Genomic DNA, 19,923 nt, shown 5'->3' with positions numbered 1-19,923 from the left:
CATGAAAACCGATCCCGCGCAGTGAACCACAACCTTACATCTTTCTTTTTTTTTTTTTTTTACATGGAAGCACACAGTCTGCTCCTCAGCCTATTTTTACTTCCTCTTTTACCTGACTCCGCCCCCCTCTGAGTCTTAAAGGGGTACACTCATAATTACAAACCAGTCACCACCACCGCCACTTTAGTTAGCGACACAGTCTGAGGAACGTAAAGCAAAGACGTGCTAGTCATGCTGCTCATGTTTACTCTCGATAATAGTAGTAAAAGTAATTAAAAAACAAGTGCTGTTGCTTTGATGAATGTTGGGGTATGTGAATAATGGAAGAAAGATTGGTGAAACTGGAGGAGATTTTCTCTTTTTTTTGAGTTATAAAGGTCTGGTCTGAAGCCAAAGTAGAAAGTACAGGAGGAGATGGTGTATAATGTTAAAATTCCACCTTGGCAAAGCCTGATAGAGGATGAAAGCACAGATGATACAGTGCACAAAAAGCTAATTCCGTATTTTCAATATAGCAGGCAACATAACATTAACCTTCAAACTGTTTGGGAGCATCATTCACTGTTCAACATGCATTGCTCAAGGTATTCTGCAACCAATAATTCAGTTTTACACCAAGAAAAACAGACGGGGATATCAATGGGGGTAAAAAAAAAAAAAAGGATGAAACAAACTTGGAAGCGACCTTTCAAATTTATAGTTAATAGTTGGCTTGGTTTGGTTAGAAATGTTTTGTTTGTTGACATTTTCATTGTAGGTTTGCAAAAATACAAAATTGTTTCTATAAATGTTCTGATGAGTATATAAATGCTGCAATCTGAATCTTTAATGAACCATGTAGCATCAATCAATGACACTGATCTGACCACAGTGTTGTGAAATTCACGTGTTTCAATAATTTACAAAAGCAAGAAATTAAAACGCTTTTGAATGGATACTATATACATGCTATTAAAGCACGCTTACATGCCATGACGCGAATCTGAATTCAATTTCATTTCACTTCTAGTAGTTCACTTAGTTGAATTTGTATTTCAATTTGTAATTTTGGGGGGTAAAGGTATGCACCTAAAAAATGAATGATGATATTGTGTATATTTTGAAAACAGAATAGCATTTATTTATAGATGTACTAAATTTGATTCACAATACAATTTATAACACTTGCACGTTAACATTGGTGATCATCCTTTGATAATCCCTTGATCATGCTTGCAGACCCCCGGCTATTTTTCAGTCGTTTTTCATTCAATCAAATCAAATGCCTGAAGTAGTATGTGACCTAGAGTTGAAAGAGAAATTCTGAAAGGAACTAAAGCAAAGCAAAGGGAAGCAAATTTATTTGTATAGCGCATTTCATACACGCGATAACTCAACAAGCTAACTCAATAAGCTTTACATGATTAAAGGCACTTGAAAGCTAAGTGCACCAAAATATTTAAAAAAGACAATTAAAACAGCATACAGTGTCATGCTCCTGGATTCCAGCCAGGGCTGGGCGTGGCCAGCTGATCTGAAGGTGCACACCTGCGCCTCATGACCTTTGATTAAGACCCAGTACATATAGGACCCGGGGGACGACTATTACTCTGCTAGATCGTTGCCTCTCATGCCTCGTTCCCGCACTACCGTACTCCTGACGTCTACCTCCTGTGTACCGACCAACGCCTGTCTCCCGACCTACCCCGTAAGCCTGCCGTTACTGATCTTGCTGCTTGTTTGGACTGACTCCCTGGTAACCGACATTGGAACGAATAAAGGCTTATTCCGCACTGCTTACCTCTCACCTGAGTCGTGCATTTGGGTCCACCCCCGAGTCTCGTCCGTGACAGAACGATCTAGCCAAGAACATGGACCCAGCCGACTCTGAAGCCATTCGCCGTGCACTGCAAGTGCAGGGCAAACGCCTGGGTGAGCAAGAGGCTGCTCTCCAGGGTATGACTCACCAGATCCAGGAGCTCTGCACCCAGCTGCAACCGTGGCTAGCCTCCCAAGCTAGCGCGGCCGCTCTTGTCCTTCCCCGTGCCACCATCACTCCGCTCTCTCGACCAGAGCGGTTCTCAGGCGACTCCGGTAACGTCAAGCCCTTCCTGGCGCAGTGCGATCTCCACTTTGAGACAGGGAGGGCGGAGGCATGGGCCACCGCCGAGTGGAGCCGTAACTTCGTCTGCGTGCTCACCCAGGTGTTCCAGTATGCGGCTCCGGAACGCCAGGCGGCGGCGTCACTCATGACAATTCGCCAGGGGCGTCGCCGCGTGTCCGACTACGCCATCGAGTTCCGGATTCGGGCTGCCGAGAGCCGCTGGAATGAGGAAGCCCTCCATGACGCGTTTTACGGGGGACTGTCCCCACAGATCCGTGGTCACCTCGTGGCCATGGATCTTCCGCCTTCGCTTAACTCCCTCATCGCATTGGCCCTCAAGGTGGACCAGCGCCTCACCGTGCAGAGACAGATGGAGGGCCTGAGGGAGGAGGAGAGGGAGAGTCGCAGTCCGGTTGTTTCTGCTTCCCGGCCACCCGTGTTGTCAGCTTCACCGGAAGCCATGCAAGTGGAGGGGCTTGGCAGCTCAGCGGAGGAGCGCTTACGTCGGCGACGAGAGGGACGCTGTTTTTACTGCGGGCGTTTGGGACACTTGATCGCCCGTTGCCCGACTCGACCAGGGCATTCTGACATCAGGATCGCTACTCCGGTGAGTGTGCGGTACACCGCGACGGGGTCAGGGAGGTCCCTTCTTCACCTCACCTTGGGAACGGACTCCCGTTCATACTCTGTGACGGCTTTCATTGATTCTGGGTCGGAAGCAAATCTGATAAATCCCCGCGTGGTTGAGGAGCTGGGGGCAGCAACCTTTCCCACGCAACGTTTTCGTCACGCCTATGCCGCCAACGGCAAGTTCCTTTGTCGGGTTACACATCGCACTCAGACGCTACGTATGAGCTTTCCGGACGCTCACTCGGAGCGTATTAGCTTTCATGTCTTCGACGCACGTAGTAGCGACATCATCTTGGGCAGCCCGTGGCTCAAAGAACATAATCCGCACATAGATTGGGCCACGGGTCAGATCAAGACTTGGGGAGAGGACTGTCTCAGTCGCTGTGTCGCTGTCCGGAGAGACAGGGGTATTCAAGTTGCGCCGGTTCGGCTAACAGAACCTAGTACCGCCCTGGACCTGACCGCAGTGCCCTCCTGTTACCATGACCTACGGGAGGTCTTCTCTGAATCTAAAGCAAAGTCTCTGCCGCCACATCGGTCATACGACTGCGCGATTGAACTCCTGCCAGGCACCTCTCCTCCCAGAGGGAAACTGTTCTCTTTAACCGGACCAGAGCATCAAGCCATGAGGGACTACATCGAGGACTCGCTGGCAGCCGGACTCATTCGCCCCTCATCCTCACCAGCCGGTGCGGGGTTTTTTTTTTGTCAAGAAGAAGGACTCCACGCTGCGACCCTGCATCGACTACCGAGGCCTGAACGACATCACAGTCAAGAATAGGTACCCTTTGCGGCTCATCTCTACAGCATTCGAACTCCTCCAGGGAGCCCGGATCTTCACCAAGCTCGACTTGCGCAGCGCTTACCACCTAGTGCGGATTCGGGAAGGGGATGAGTGGAAGACGGCGTTCTGGTGATGCCCTTCGGACTGACTAACGCTCCGGCCGTCTTTCAGAACTTCATTAACGACGTGCTTCGGGAGTTCCTGAACAGATCTGTCTTTGTTTATCTGGATGATATTCTCATCTTTTCAGCAGACCTAACCTCTCACATTCAACAAGTCAGAGAGGTGCTCCGGCGTCTGCAGCAGCACCAATTATACGTGAATATGGAGAAGTGTGAGTTCCATTGGGCATCCGTGTCCTTCCTGGGCTTCGTCCTGGCTGAGGGAGAGATACGGATGGATCCCGGGAAGGTCGACGCGGTGCTGCAGTGGCCTACCCCCACCAACAGGAGGGACGTACAGAGGTTTCTCGGATTTGCCAATTTCTATAGGAAATTCATAAGGAACTTAGGTTCCGTGGCTGCTCCTCTGCATTCGCTCACCTCGCCACATACCCTCTTCGACTGGTCCGGGACCTGCCAGGAGGCCTTCAGCAGGCTCAAGGCAAGTTTCACTACTGCGCCCGTTCTCATTATTCCGGACCCAGATAACCAGTTTGTGGAGGAGGTGGATGCATCGAATTCAGGAATCGGAGCAGTCTTGTCGCAGAGGAGTCCCAGGGATGGAAGGATCCACCCATGCGCGTTCCTGTCTAGAAAGTTGACCCCGGCAGAGAGGAACTACGACGTGGGAGATAGGGAACTGCTGGCGGTCAAGAGCGCGTTGGAGGCATGGCGACACTGGCTGGAGGGCTCGCAAGTACCGTTCGTTGTCTTCATGGACCATAAGAACCTTGAATACCTGAAGTCGGCGAAGAGGTTGAACGCCCGTCAGGCCAGGTGGGCCCTATTTTTCACCCGCTTTCACTTTAAGGTGTGTTTCCGCCCAGGCTCCAAAAACGGCAAGCCGGATGCACTCTCGCGGGTCCACGAGGGAGGGCGCACGGATTCAGACGCCGCTACTATCCTGCCAGCGGAGTGCTTCGTGGCCGGTTTCACCTGGGCGATCGAGTCGCGGGTGAAGGAGGCTCTGGGAGAGACACCGTCACCCGCGGATTGTCCGTCGGGCCGCCTGTTCGTCATCCCATCTCTGCGGGGAGACGTCATCAACTGGGCCCATACCAACAAGACGGTCTGCCACCCGGGTATGGCGAAGACACGTTCAGTGGTCGAACAAAGGTTCTGGTGGCCTAACCTCAGCAAGGACGTAAGGGAGTTCGTCAATGCCTGCCCGGTGTGTGCTGCCATTAAGACTTCCCGCCTACGGCCTGTTGGTGAGTTGCAACCCCTGTCCATCCCCTTTCGTCCGTGGTCACACATCGCGCTGGACTTCGTCACCGGCCTGCCGCCTTCTCAAGGGAACACAGTGGTGCTGTCCATAGTGGACCGTTTTTCCAAAATGGTCCACTTCGTGCCGCTTCCGAAGATCCCGTCGGCCAAGCAGACAGCCCAGTTGGTATTAGACGAGGTCGTCCGTTACCACGGCCTACCCCAGGACATCGTTTCGGACAGGGGTCCGCAATTCAGCGCCCGTTTCTGGAAGGAGTTCTGCAACCTCATCGGCGCTTCAGCAAGTCGGACATCGGGTCATCACCCAGAGTCTAACGGCCAGACTGAGAGGATTAACCAGGAATTAGAGACCGGTCTTCGATGTCTGGCATCCAGGGACCAGAGCACGTGGAGCCAGCACATCAAGTGGGTGGAGTATGCCCACAATTCTCTACCCTCCGCTTCAACAGGTATGGCTCCACTCCATGTCGTGCATGGGTATCCTCCGTCCCTGTTTCCTCCACTGGTCACAGAATCCACAGTTCCGTCGGCCCTGGCCGTGGTGCGACGCTGCAAACGGACCTGGGAAGCAGCTCGGAGGACACTGCTGCGCATGAGCAGCGCCTACAAGACCGCAGCAGACCGCAAGAGGAGGGCCGCACCTGAGCTCAGAGTGGGACAGCAAGTGTGGCTCTCCACCAAAGATCTCCCGCTGCGGACGGAATCCCGCAAACTTGCTCCCAGGTTCGTTGGCCCGTTCCCGGTTTCCAAAGTTATTAACCCGGTCGCCGTCTCGTTGAAACTGCCCAGGTCGATGAGGGTGCACCCGACGTTCCACGTCAGCAGACTTCGCCCGAATCGCACATCGTCGCTGGCTCCTCCGCTCAAATGCCCCCCGCCCCCCCCGCATGGTCGACGGTGGGTTGGTGTACACTGTGCGCCGGTTGCTGTCTTCCCGTCGCAGAGGAAGGGGGGTCCAGTACCTGGTGGACTGGGAGGGATATGGCCCAGAGGAGCGCTCTTGGATCCCCTCCCGCTTCGTCGTGGACCGCTCCCTCATCAGGGACTTTCACGCGGCTCACCCTGATGCTCCTGGGCCGTCCAGAGCCGGCCGTTGAGGGGGGGGTTCTGTCATGCTCCTGGATTCCAGCCAGGGCTGGGCGTGGCCAGCTGATCTGAAGGTGCACACCTGCGCCTCATGACCTTTGATTAAGACCCAGTACATATAGGACCCGGGGGACGACTATTACTCTGCTAGATCGTTGCCTCTCATGCCTCGTTCCCGCACTACCGTACTCCTGACGTCTTCCTCCCGTGTACCGACCAACGCCTGTCTCCCGACCTACCCCGTAAGCCTGCCGTTACTGATCTTGCTGCTTGTTTGGACTGACTCCCTGGTAACCGACATTGGAACGAATAAAGGCTTATTCCGCACTGCTTACCTCTCACCTGAGTCGTGCATTTGGGTCCACCCCCGAGTCTCGTCCGTGACATACAGTGCAAATAATATGATCAAAAAGTGGATATATTCTAAAAAGCATGAGGAAAAAGGATGAGTTTTCAACCTGGATTTAAAAACATTCACACTTGGGTTTACCTCACCACTGTTGGCAATTGCATTTGTGTGCATCATAATAGCTAAATGCTGCTTCACCATGTTTGCGTTGGACTCTGCGCACCATTATTTGACCTGAGTCAGTCGATCTCAGAGCTCTACTGAGTTTGTATTCCATCAGCATTTCCTTCATGTATTCAGGACCTAAATCATTTTGTGATTTATAGACCAGTAGCAGAACTTTAAAATCTATTCTAAAGCTGACTGGAAGGCAGTGCAATAACTTTAGGATTGTCGTTATATGCTCTGACCGCTTTGTTTGGTCAGAATGTGACCTGCAGCATTCTGAATGAGCTGCAGCTGTTTAATACTCTTTTGGGGAGTCCAGTCAGAAGACCATTACAATAGTCAAGTATACTTGAGATAAAAGCATGGATGAGCTTTTCCTGGTCTGCTTGACACAACAGGACTTCACTCGAGATATGTTCTTTGGATGGTAGAAGGCAGTTTTTGCGATTGATTTGATATGATTGTTGAAAGTCAGGTCGGAATCAATCAGAACACCAAGGTTTCGGATTTGGTCTTGTTTTTTTAAAGATAGATAGTCCAGGTGTTTAATAACAGCAATCCTCTTTTCTTTATTACCAAAAACAATTGTCTCAGTTTTGTTTTGATTTAGTTGAAGAGAATTTTGGCTCATTCAGTTATTTATCTGATTTAGACAGTGGCACAATACCTCAATTGAACTGTAGTCATCTGGAGACACTGCTAAATATAACTGTGTCATCTGCATAGCTATGGTAGTCAAAATTAAAGTTTTGAAGAATTTGACCCAAGGGTAGCATATACAGGCTGAACAGTAGAGGTCCAAGAGTTGAACCTTTAGGGACCCCATAGGTCATTGCCATTCGCTGAGACCGAGCACCTCCAATGGTCACAAAGTAGCTTCTTTCCTCCAGGTAGGACCTAAATCATTTGAGGACCGTTCCATTTAGTCCTACACACGTTTCCAACCTGTTAAGCAGTTTATTGTGATCTACCGTATCAACAGCCACGCTGAGATCCAACAAGACCAAAATTGTCACCTTTCCTGAGTCAGTATTCAACCTTGTATCATTTAGCACTTTGATAAGAGCAGATTCTGTACTGTGATGAGTCCGGAAACCTGATTGAAATTTGTCACAGAGTCCATTTAAATTCAAGAAATTGCTGACTTGATTAAAAATAACTTTTTCAAGAATCTTGGCTATGAACGTGAGATTTGAGATGGGTCTATATTAGCATCTACTTTAAGAGCTTTGGGAAACTCGCCAGACTTAAGTGAGCAATTAATTATTAGCTCCAAATCAGGTAGCACTGGCTTCACAATAGTTTTGAAAAAGTTAGATGGTATTGAATGGAGACAGCACATTGATGGTTTCAACTACTGAACAGTTTTCTTTACACTTTTTTTGGTCAACTGTATCAAATTCTGACAAGTTAATAAAGTTTTCTCTGTGTGGGTTCAGATGTGAGATCATTCATTGTTTTTGCTGATTTGTGCTGACATTTGACCTGATGAATTGTATATTTTCACTAAAATAACGGGCAAACTCATTGCATTTGTCAGCTGTTACAAGTTCTGTATCTATTTGATTTGGGGGGTCGTAAGCTTGTCAACCACAGCAAATAGGGCACAAGTATTGTTGAGGTTCTTACTGATGATTTCAGAAAAGGGTTGCTGTCTCGCTCTAAATAACTCTTGGTTAAAATTACAAAGACACTGTATGTCGAGGTCACAGTCAATTTAACCTTAAGAAAGGCAATGAAACTCACGGTAGTGCAGTGCACACCTTGCCTAACCACCTATTACATTGACAGAGTCTCGAGAAACATTCATCTCCAGATTGTACAAGTGGGAGAGGTCTGATTATAAAAACCTCAGCATCCATCTCAACTACATGAAGTAGTTCTGAGCATCCCAGACACAGAGAGAGTTGTGTTGGTCTAGATTGAAATAGACATGTTGATGAAGGAAACAGGGCCAATGAAGCAGTAATGGTTAAGTACCTTATCCAGGTAAGGAACTTTGAAGGACAGATGGTGGCAGACTTTGTGAAGAGGATCTTCTGGTAGAACCCTAAAATACAGGAAGGCATACAAACTGATGACATGCCTGTGGAGGTTTGAAACTAATTGGGAGAGTTGGAGAAATGAAGATTAGCCTTAGTAAAACACCTTCACCAGGAGAACCCAAGGGGAGGTCCAAAGATGGATGCGGCCAATTCTATATCCTCTGCTTTGGATGGAAACACAGTCTCAGATAAGAGCAGTGATACAAGTGCACATGTTCCTGCTGCATTTATCAGTGTGTCATACAACCATTGACCAACACACCACCACAACACATCACTGCATGGGAGCAGTGGGGCAGTTTCCAGATGGATATCATGACACCATGTTTTGTTGAGACTTCCCACCTTAAAATCTGTCCCTGTAAAGCTAACACGGGAGAAATTAGCCAATGCAACATTAGTAGAAAATATCAGTTTATAATGTACTGCCTTAGTTGTTGGATAAACACTTTTCCATTTCTGACAAGTGGTGTTAGGAGTTGTTTAGTCATTACCTCCAGGGTACATTGTGTTGGGATTTCTGTTGGAATGACACGCATTAGTGGCCTAGGGCCCATGCATGTGATGTAACTATAGTTTAGCTAGTTAGCTGCATTCTACATAAATAACAACCAGTTTTGTTTCCTATTTGTAAAAAAAAAAGATAATCATAATAATGAAAAAATGTTCCTCAGGCTTTTTCAGTTAAAATACTCCCTCCATAGTATATGTACTCATTTGTATGGCATTTGGGTTTAAGGTAGCATTAAATTGGCAAATGGTTAGAAGAAAGTGGGGGTTTCCTTTAGCATAAGCCCATAGATGGAATCCCCAGCAATTAGACTCTGCCAAGGAATTGAAAAAGTGCTGAACTGATTCACTGGGAGGCACACATGGAGTCAATCTCTCATGCCTTGGTGACTCCCACATAGTTGTTTACCAATGTTATTTGAAATGAGGTTGACTGAGTATAATTATTGGTTCTGTTGTTATGTATTTTTGTCAGCTTTACAGGTGTCCAAAAGTAGCATATGAACAAAAATATCATTACGGCTGTCAATGTTGCAGCCCAACATGCTATCATATTATTTAGCCATTTTGAAGTCATGTTGACCAAGTCACCCCTAAATGATCAAGTGTCTTTTAAATCTTCATCAGCCTTCAGGTATTTTCAGATACTATAAATCTGCACCCACCGTATGCTGGACTTTGCTCACCTTTGCCCTTGGGTGACTCAGCTGAGATGACCTTTTACAGTGTGTAAGGTGTATCAATGTGTTTCTTTCTGCTATTTTGTCCATGTCATTCAGCTCTTGCTCAGTCTATGCCAGTGTTCGGGTAAAACTGCCTGTACAGTAGATGTTAATTCATAAACAGACATGGGATGAATGGACAAATAGCAGTAATAAAGTTATTAAAGCACAGTAACTTGTTACTTCTTTTTTTTCCTGATGGTGTAGTGCAGGGATGTCAAACTCATTTCTCTTGTGGGCCACCTTGTAGTTCGGGTTTCCCTCAGAGGGACATTTCGAGTGAAGGCAGCGTGGGATCGATTCCCGCTCAGTGATGGTGTCGACATCTGGACTGCGACTGGCTGGCAACCAGTTTGGGGTGTAGTCTGCCGCTGTCCGAAGTTAGCTGGGATAGGCTGCAGCTCTCTCTCCGAATAAATGCAGAAGGGTTGCGTCAGGAAAGGCATGCGGTGTAAAAAAAAATCAAAAAGACAGTTACTGCCGCACCACCATGACAATGGCACAAAAATGGCTTTACACATTAATGCTGATAAAATTCCCAATTTGTTTCTTGTCCTATCAAATTGATGAATGCGAAATTTCCTAGTGACACCCCATTAGAAAACAATGGGTTTTTTTGTTTTTCAAAAGAAATTAATGGATACACAGAATCCCCCAACTTTTTTTTTGTATTCGTCTATCTCTCATTGTTTGGAAAATATTGGCAATTTGTATGGTCTCCCAAACAGTGTTTTGAATGGAATGAGACCCTTACGTTCTTGTAATGTATGTATAGTTAGACTAAATCTATCATTGTGTCCAAATTGCCCCTATGTGTGATTGTGAGTGCGGCTGTTTGTCTCCATGTGACCTGCAATTGGCTGGCAACCAGGTCAGGGTGTACCTTGCCTCCTGCCCGTTGACAGCTGGGATAGGCTCCAGCCCTCCCAGCTGCCCTTGTGAGGATAAGCGGCTAAGAAAATGGATGGAGGGATGAATGGATGTGTAGTTTGAGGAAACTGACCACGTTTTGGATGCACATTCCCTTGTGGATTATGTCGCACACAGATCAAACAAGCCCTACAAAAAAAGTTTTTTGCATACAAGTTAAATCCATGGATCATGTAATGCCTTTGTACCAGGGCTACCATTCCCCCTGTTGAGACCTGAGACTTCCCATGGCTCAAGATTGCCGCCCACTTAAAAAATGTTTTTGGTAGAATTTTTTTTTGTGTCTGTGCTGACATAAATCCCATTTTGTAATGTAGTACCTTTTTTTTTCCACATTTTTATTTCTGCTGGTAAGCTTTGTTGTTGCATTTTGTTTAACACATCATCTCAAAGTATGTCTTCATTTGTTGCATGGTCAGCTAATCCCATAAAGGTTTTGGCTGCTGCTTCTTTTGCTGTTTTATCTGTAAATCCATTTCCTAATGATTCTTTGTCTGTATTTGATGTGTGTACTGCACATTTACATATGGCTATTTCTTTTGGTAATTGAACTGCTATGAGCAAATTTTGTAGTAGCTCTGCATGTGTCACTGTGTTCCCTGTAGTTGTCGCTATTCCTCTGTTTTTCCAGTATTGTCTGTGTAGATTGTGATACCACCATGAATACAGAAGCATCTGGTCTCAGATTGTTTAAGACTGTCCAATAAGATATTGTTTGTACAGTTCAGTCGTCCCATTCCAAATCTGGTTCTTTTTCTGTTCAATCAGGAACATTTCGTACTACCAAAACAAATTTTCCCAAACTCTTCCACTCTTATTGTAATGAAGTGTGTGCTGGTGTCCATTCCTTGTGTAGTGCATTTAGTTTGTCAGTCAGTCTTGTTCCTGTCACCTCGACTGATATACCATCTGTGTCCCGATAATCATGATTTTGTCTGATGTGGGCTGTTGTAAGTTTATCTTATACTACATTGTCACATGCAATGAGTTACTTCCTACGTCATTTTATGGCTTGTTCAATCATGTCTCGAGCTGTTTGCAGCTAGAAATCTCCTGTTCTTGTGGGAGGTTTGTTTGGAATATCTAAGGGATAATAATAGAGTGCTGGATTCCTATTTTGTAAGATATTTAAATGTCCTCCCAGTAATTCCTTTTTTTAAATTTTTACTTCTATAATTCCTGTCAGAGTGGGAATTAAGCCCAGTCCTAGTTTCAGCAAGCCATCTCTTCCCAACAAACGTATGGGACAAATTAAAAAGTTGCATTTTGGGAGCATTAGTTGTGACATTTTTGATGGGGGGATGGCTGCTCTCTTCCTCATCTGCAGCCACAATTATTAAATGTTTCGCATAAAGCTCCATAAATTTCTCCTTCCTCTGTCAGAAAGGTGTCAACTTTCTTTTTCTTATTTTGTAGCACTCTTTCTGCGTGTAGTGCTTGGTTAATGTAATGTTACAGGCTGACAGTCGGTTTGTCAACCCAATGTTTTTCAATCCATTGTTTTGTAGGATTATTTGAATTCGCATGAAGAGCATTTTTAATTGCCCTGGATACACACTCCCTGGAGTGTGATCTTCAGGAATGCCACTGTTTGCTTTAAAACATGCAGTCATTCCAATTCTATATTCTTCAAATGGTTCATTGTTGTTTTATTTTGCTCTTCCAAAATTTTGCTTTTTGTCTAAATCTAGCAGAAGTGCATGATATTAACCCTTGAACCCCCTGCTGCTGTGAGAAAGTACTTTTCTGTCATCCAAATTTGTTGTACTTCCACACCATTTAAGTGGTAAGATTTTCTGAAGTCTTCCGTTCCCTGGACGAATTATGTTACATCAACTTAATGAGATGTGACGCCTTTTACGGCCATTTTCACATCATCTTGAGTCCATCTTTTTTTTGTTGTTGTTGTTTTTTTTGTGTGTGTGTGTTTCTCTTATTTTATCCTGCAGGTTAACTATATATATTTTTGTGTGTATGTTGAGCTGGCCAGCAAAGTCATATTGTGTTATCCACAAATTTAGATGTTTTATTTTAGTAGTACATTGGCTTTCTACAAACTTCTAGTTCTTACACATTTTTTTTCAGATGTTCTGTTTGAACTATTTTGCTATTTATCAACTATTTTGCTATTTGTTTTTCCCCTGTTGGAGTCAGTGGTTCACCTAGGGTGACTATACTGACTTCCCCCTGAACAAGGTGACAATTCCGTTCTGTTTGAGGTAGTTCTCAAGCTTGTACCACAAGTGGCGGAGAATTCTTACCTCTCCATCCTCAAACAGTTGTCACTCAATTTCCTGTTCAAATGAGGTCGCGAACCTTCACTCACACTTTTACACATGCACACGTTTCACGGAGCTCACGTACAGGACACACCTTGCCCTTTTCTCAGTTTTATAGACTAATTAGTCTACTCGATAGGGACTAGTATTCTCGAGGTTTGGTTCTGCCGCAGTTACCCAGACGCACATTCACTCATTCCTCATGAGTGTGGGAGTTTCCTACTCACCAGAGATGTCTTCACTTCCTTCGGCTTCTCGTCAACCCTCAGCCTCCAGATGCAAAGTCGAGGCCCAGTCCCGGAAAGGGTCTCAAGTGCCGTGGCCACGGTCTTTGCCTGGACGTCAACTCGGACCCTGGAAACCTCCGGTATCTTGAGATCCGGCTCGAAGGACCAAGTAAATGTCAGGTTCACCAATCAGACATTCATTAAACAGGACAAAAAAGGAAGCAAAGTCACCAGTTCAAGTCTCGCGAGGAGAGAGGAGAGGAACTGTCTCAACTGACAATTCACCACTGCTCTCTCTGCTTATCTTCTCCTCAACACCTCTATTTATTTAGTTTTAAGACGACCCTTATTTACATGGATGTTACAAAAAGGAGATGACAAGAAAAACAGTTTGAAACAAGGTGTACATGTTTGTTCATGTGCGTGTGCATGTGTGGAAGATTGCTGAATACATGTGTGGTCATCATTTCTTTAACAGGCAGCAGTTCTAACAGTTCTGATGATTTGATGTTTTTGTTCTTGCTATCTCCTGCTAGGAGGCTGCCACGTTATCTACAGCAGAGCAAAGCATTTCTTTATTGGAAGCAGATGCATGAAAATTATGATCACAATTATTCCTACAGTTATCCAGGTGTTCAAATACTTATTTGCAAATGTATCACACATAAATCATTAAAAAAAAATCATACACAGAGATTTCTGGGTTTTGTGGACATGCACCTACGATGAAAATACATGATTTCTCAGTGGGAGAACTCTGAATATAGCAGGGTGTTCAAATACTTATTTTCCCCACTGTACACGAAGTGTGTCATGTGTAAAGATTGACATCCCAAAAGAAAAGATTGGCATCATTCCGAGCCAATGGAGGGATGTGATGCCAAGTAGATTCTATGTACTCGCCAATAAGGGGAGCTGGTCTATTGTGTGTCATGGGTAAAGATTGACATCCCAAAAGAAAAGATTGGCATCATTCCGAGCCAATGGAGGGATGTGATGCCAAGTAGATTCTATGTACTCGCCAATAAGGGGAGCTGGTCTATTGTGTCATACATAAGAGACAGGAAATGCATCATGGCTCAAGAGTGACAGCCCTCCTCGTCAATGTGATACCAGGAAGATGCTCCAACAGTGGACAATGGAAGAGTAGCACTATCACGCCACATTCAAACCAAGATACAGTCCAGGATGTTTAAGTTTGGTTGAATCCAGCTCAATTTTTTTCCTTTCATATCGCTGAATTTCTTTCATAACTCGAGACAAAGATTTTCCGGGAAGGCTTATCAGAATCAGCTTAATGGCCAAGTGTTTAAAAACACACAAGGAATTTTTCTCTGGCAGTCAGTGCTGCCCTTATACGACATTCAGAACAAAGAACAAGAGACATTTCTGTTTAATGGAACTATTCCTTATAAGACGAATCTTTCCTGAGTAGACTCATAATTAGAGGTACCACTGTATATGCAAAACATAAATCGCCAACACAAGTGTCCAAAGAAAATGAAAAGCTTCATGGATAAGGATTGACGTGCCTCCTAGCCAATGGGATGCTCGGAAGGTGCTATGGGAAGAGCCAATACTCTCCCATTGGCTCTGTCATTCTACACAAACCAAATACAGGTAGTGCATCATGGTAAAGATTGTGTCCCTCCTCTCCAATGGGATGCAAGGAAGGTCCTATAGCAATAGGCATTGGGAGAGCAGCTCTATCGCGCCACACAAACCAAGATAAAATGAAGATGAAGTTTGCAGGCTGTGAATCAAGTGCCTATTTTTTCCTTTCATATCCTGAATTTTCTTTCGTAACTAGAGACAATATTTTTCCAAGGGTGTTTCATAACCTAAATTTTCCACTACTAGAGAGATTTGTAATTTGCTTTGCTTTGCTCAAACAGGGTATAGGTGAGAAAAAAATATCCCAAACATCTAAAAAAACAACCATGACACAACTGCAAACACTGTTCCCTCCAAGCTGCACGTGTGTGTAATTGTACACTGCTGATGTGACATTCTGCACTACGCATTTTTGCCATAATTCAGATAATAATAATAATCCAAGGAAGGCTCGGTGTAATATTCTGCCCAGTAAGAAAAAGAAACATTTAAGAAGCCAGTGGCTAGCGAAGTGTGGTCGCCCTGAGCCGTAAGTGTATTTGCACATTTATTTAAGACCAACACTCTTAGAGTACAACGAAATCTCTGAATTCTTTTAAATAACATTGTTATAATGTTGCTAACCAATGATGACAAAAGTACTTCTTACCATTAATGTGACTTCTTGTGCTTCATACATCATGCAGGCATTGAGACTTCCATCCGTTAATCGTGAACGTAATTCAATTTGATTTGCCATCATGATGGTACGATGGTGAACAGTTCTTACCGACAAAGGCATGTCTTCTATTCGTTTGGTTATCTTGTCTTTATGCGAAGTTGGCAAAATATTGATTCGCAACGTCGAGTATGAATGCTTTGGCACAGTCCCCATCTGTGAATTTCAACACACAGCAGAACCCTCCTTCTCCACAAAGGCTGTCCATTCTTGTTGAAAACTTTGGTACTCATATTTTTATCCGACACAATTCACGTTCGACCGTTCTGTGCCTGTGGTTTGTTAGCTAGTCAGACTCCGCGCCATTCCCGTCCAAAGAGCCATCCAAATATTCACCATTATTTACAGCCACAGGTTCAAATCTGGGTGGGTGTATTCCTGTCTTCCCGATCAACTGATACTGCTATTTCTCTTTCAGATAAGGATAAAGCCGAGAAATCAGCGCTGTCCATGATTGTGTATTTCTTTGTTTACCCACAGGATACGTCCTTTCCGTTTTTTTTTTCAAGTCGTGTCAAGTAGGTTGCCATGCCACAAATAGCAATGGAGCAAATTGATAGCAATTGGCTTGTATGCCTTGGGTTCATGTGTTGAACTGAGCCCTGGCACCAACCCTCAAATTGAACACCAGATGTTGCCAAAGAAAATTATACTTGATTGGGTCACCAGCACGGCAAAGATCTCTCTGATAAATGTAGCCTTCCCACTTAGCATCTCACTGCATTGCATACGTATACCAAAGTCTGTAACCTTATATGAACCTGATTATTTTTCATCTTTGTATTACATACATATTATCAGGGTTAGCAACCTTAAGAACCCAATTATTGTCATATCTTTGTATTCACATCTTGTTTTTGACATGAAGACATCAACAGGATGCAGCTGCCAGCTCACACCCAACGGTTTTTCAAGAGGTTTGCACCGTCGCTGAGTTACTGAACAGGAAGCCCGTCACGCTCAAATCACCACACAGGATGTCTGCAAGCAGAAATTGATTTCAACTATTTTTCCATTAAACCTTTAGCAGAAAATATGATGCTTTGAAACGGCTTTATGAAAAGAATATAACCTGTGTATGACTGTCTCTCTCATAACAGAACGAAGTGGCCAGAACAGGACCCAGCAGGGAATATGCGGCGCTGCCGGACACGCCACCTGTCTGCTTCCCAGCGCTCCCAGCCTGAGGACCAAGCTCCCCCATCCGAGTGGGCTCCGTCTTGTTGTCCTCACTTACCATGCCATCTGCACCACCCGGGTGTCATGATTATTTCCTGACCACGACCCGCTCATCACCACATATTTTTCTAGACTCGGATTTTTCAGATTATGAGGAAGCCCTGAATTTATACGACCGGCTGCCTCAGTCTGACTCGGAGACTGACTTGGGTTTTTCTCTCCCGTTATTCAGTCCCAGTCAGTGTGTTTCGCCTCCCCACGCTTCCAGCCCCCAAGTGCCAGTGCCCTGTGCATCCAACTCCTTTTCCTCTGATCCTTTCTGGGGGACGCGTTTGGCCCTCTATCTGGGCCCTCCACGTGGCGGCCAGTGGAGATGCCCAAGTAGGTTGCCGCCTTGTGCCTCCCGCTGCTCTCTCACCAGCCCACAGTCAACATCCATCCTCGCCGACGACCAAAGAGCAGATTTCTGCTCATCCCTCGCTGGCGACTAAGCAACAGCAGACTATCTCTTCCGCACCAGCGACAACCAAGCTACACCCGACATCCATCCACACCTTGCCTGAGACTATCACTCCCACCCCGCCTACGACCGAGCCCCAGTGGACTCTCACTTCCACCCTGGTGACGACCGAGCTAGAGAAGACTGCCACACACCGCGCTGGCGGGAGAACCACATCAGATTTTCCCTCACTCCGGACTTACGACCAAGCCACAGTAGAATTCCACTTCCGCTCCAGCGACGACCTAGCCGCAGCCAACGTCCTTCCACGTCTCGCCAACGACCGAGCCAGCGGTCTCTAAGTCGATTGCGAAGCTTACGGCCCAGAGGGACGATGAGTTCGCAGCCCTTAAGGTGCAGCGGACCGAGGTCCATGATGCCTTCTTCCGCCATATGCAGGAGCAATTAGAGTGGAGGAGTGCTGAAATTGCGGCCCTCATGGACCGTGTTAGCATGAATAAGACTACCGGCCGATTCCCCTTATTTTTTCTCCAGTGACAGATTCACAACCGATGCTCATCCATGCTGACCATGCCACAGCCAACCCACGCCCATGCCTCAGTGGCGACCAAGCCACAGCCGACCTATGTCCACATCTAGGTGGCGACTGAGCCGGAGCCAATTCTTACTCATGACTTGGCGGCGACCACTCCATGGCCACCTGTCTCGGCAGGACCCCTCCACAGCCGCCTGATGACCACGGCTCAATGGCGACCGATCCACGGCCGCCTGATGACCACACCTCGAGGGTGACCGATCCTCAGCTGCTTGATGACCACGCCTTGATGGCGACTGATCCTCGGCCGCCTCACAACAATGCCTCGGCGGCAACCGATTCCCGGCCGCCTGATTACCACGACTCGACAGCGACTGATCCTCGGCTGCCTGCCACTCCTGTTTCGGCGGCAACTGATCCACGGCCACCTCGCGACCATGCCTTGGTGGTGACCGATCCATAGCCATCTCACGACCACGCCTCGGCGGTGACTGATCCATGGCCGCCGCCTAGTGAACACGCCTCGCCGGCGACCAATCACCGGCCTCCTTTCGCCCAAGCCTCGGCGCGTCGGAAGCCGCCGGCTCGCGACCACATCTTGGGAAGCCTTCTTCCGAAGCCGTCACCTGCTCCCATCTGGTTCCTGCTATGCTCTTCAAGGAATCCCGCCCGAGTCGCCCCGTGGGGACCCTGGCGCTTGGCATCCTGGCCGACCTCCTGGCCTGCTCGCCCGAACACCTCACTTTGGGTGGTCTGGACGGCCTCCAGACAGACTGGGGTGGAGGTTTATGCCCTCCCCCGGCCCCCCTTCCGCCCTCCCCTGGTCATTTTATTTTGTGTTTTTTTGTTTCTGTCGCCTTTGGGGAAAAGGGTCTCCGTCAGGGGCAAGGCCAGGCCACTGCTGTGGGTGGTGCTTCCTGTGGGGGGCATACCTCAAAAGACTTGAAACTGACCAAGTACAATATAGTTTACGATGTTTCATCTCAGGTATTGAGATCACTTTTATTATATGACTAGGTTTGATCCTCTTTTCCACCACTGAGTTTCAGAAGTGGGTTGGGTTCATCGGAAGTCTTTATGGAACAAATTGTTTCATAGCAACAGAAGACACCACCAAACTGCCAAAGTAATATGTTGTATACAATGATTTGTATATATTAGTGGTGCCACGGTACTTGAATTAGAGACTCTAAATTGCCCTTAGGTGTGATTGTGAGTGTGAATGGTTATGTATATTTGCCCTGCAGTTATCTGGCAACCAGTTCAAGGTGTACCCCGCCTCCTGCGCATAGTTAACTGGGATAGGCTGCAGCACTTGTGACCCTTGTGTGGATAAACAGAAGAAAATCAGAAAATTGATGAATGGCTATATTAGTAAATATTCTCCCATCCATTCATCAATCAATCCATTCATCCATTATCCAAGCCGCTAATCCTCACAAGGGTCACGGAAGAACCGATCACACCTAGCTTTGGGTGAAAGGCGGACTACATCCTGAATTGGTCACCATTCAGTCACAGGAAAGATGTCAACACCACTGAGCGGGAATCAGCCCCACACTCCCTGCATCAAAGTCAGTCGTGTGTACCACTACACCATCAGTGACTCTGTTAACAGCATAATTCCATTAAATGTAATATATGTCATCACTTAACATTTTGGATGGCCACACTTTTTTGTATTGTTCCATTAATCAATTTTCTGAGCTGCTGGATCTTATCATAGCTGTCATCGAGCAGGAGGCTACAGCCTGAACTCGTTGCCAGCCAATTGCAGGGCACACGGAGAGAAAGAACAGTTGCACTCACACCGAGGGGCAATTTAGAGTGTCCAATTAATGTTGCATGTTTTGGGGATGTGGAAGGAAACCGGAGTGCCTGGAGAAAACCCACAGAGGCACAGGGAGAACCTGCATACTACACACAGGCAGGCCCGGGATTGGGATTGATTAGCACTGTGAGGCCAACGCTCTAATGCTGCACCACTGTGCCGAAGGTGTATTCTTATTCTTTTTAATTAGTTCCATGCTTCCTGTTCCTTCTTATTTGATTCTGGTTTTGTGCAGTGATTAAACTTTTAATTTAAGTATAAATGGTGTTTTGACCTGATTATTTAACATATGAAGTTGTAAAGGTCTGTTGTTATGACAACAGCATAGGTTAACTTGATTACAGCAAAGACAGTATCATGGTCTATTTTATGGGGTTGCAAAGAA

At 46.3% G+C, this 19,923-nt stretch overlaps 1 protein-coding gene across 1 annotated transcript in view; it reads left to right on the top strand.

The window, feature by feature from the left end:
- ldhd (lactate dehydrogenase D) overlaps nucleotides 1-17,799 on the top strand; it is a 58,489-nt gene extending 40,690 nt beyond the window's left edge. Inside the window, exon 11 of the mRNA XM_061823659.1 lies at nucleotides 16,634-17,799. Within this exon, the coding sequence (XP_061679643.1) occupies nucleotides 16,634-16,811 (178 nt within the window). The 3' untranslated portion in view covers nucleotides 16,812-17,799. The remainder of the gene's footprint in view (nucleotides 1-16,633) is intronic.
- The last annotated feature ends 2,124 nt before the right edge of the window (nucleotides 17,800-19,923 follow it).

Source organism: Syngnathoides biaculeatus, chromosome 6 (genome assembly GCF_019802595.1).
Source record: "Syngnathoides biaculeatus isolate LvHL_M chromosome 6, ASM1980259v1, whole genome shotgun sequence".
NCBI lineage: Eukaryota > Metazoa > Chordata > Actinopteri > Syngnathiformes > Syngnathidae > Syngnathoides > Syngnathoides biaculeatus.
Note: the sequence above shows the minus strand (reverse complement) of the source record. Positions and strands in the feature narration are given on the sequence as shown.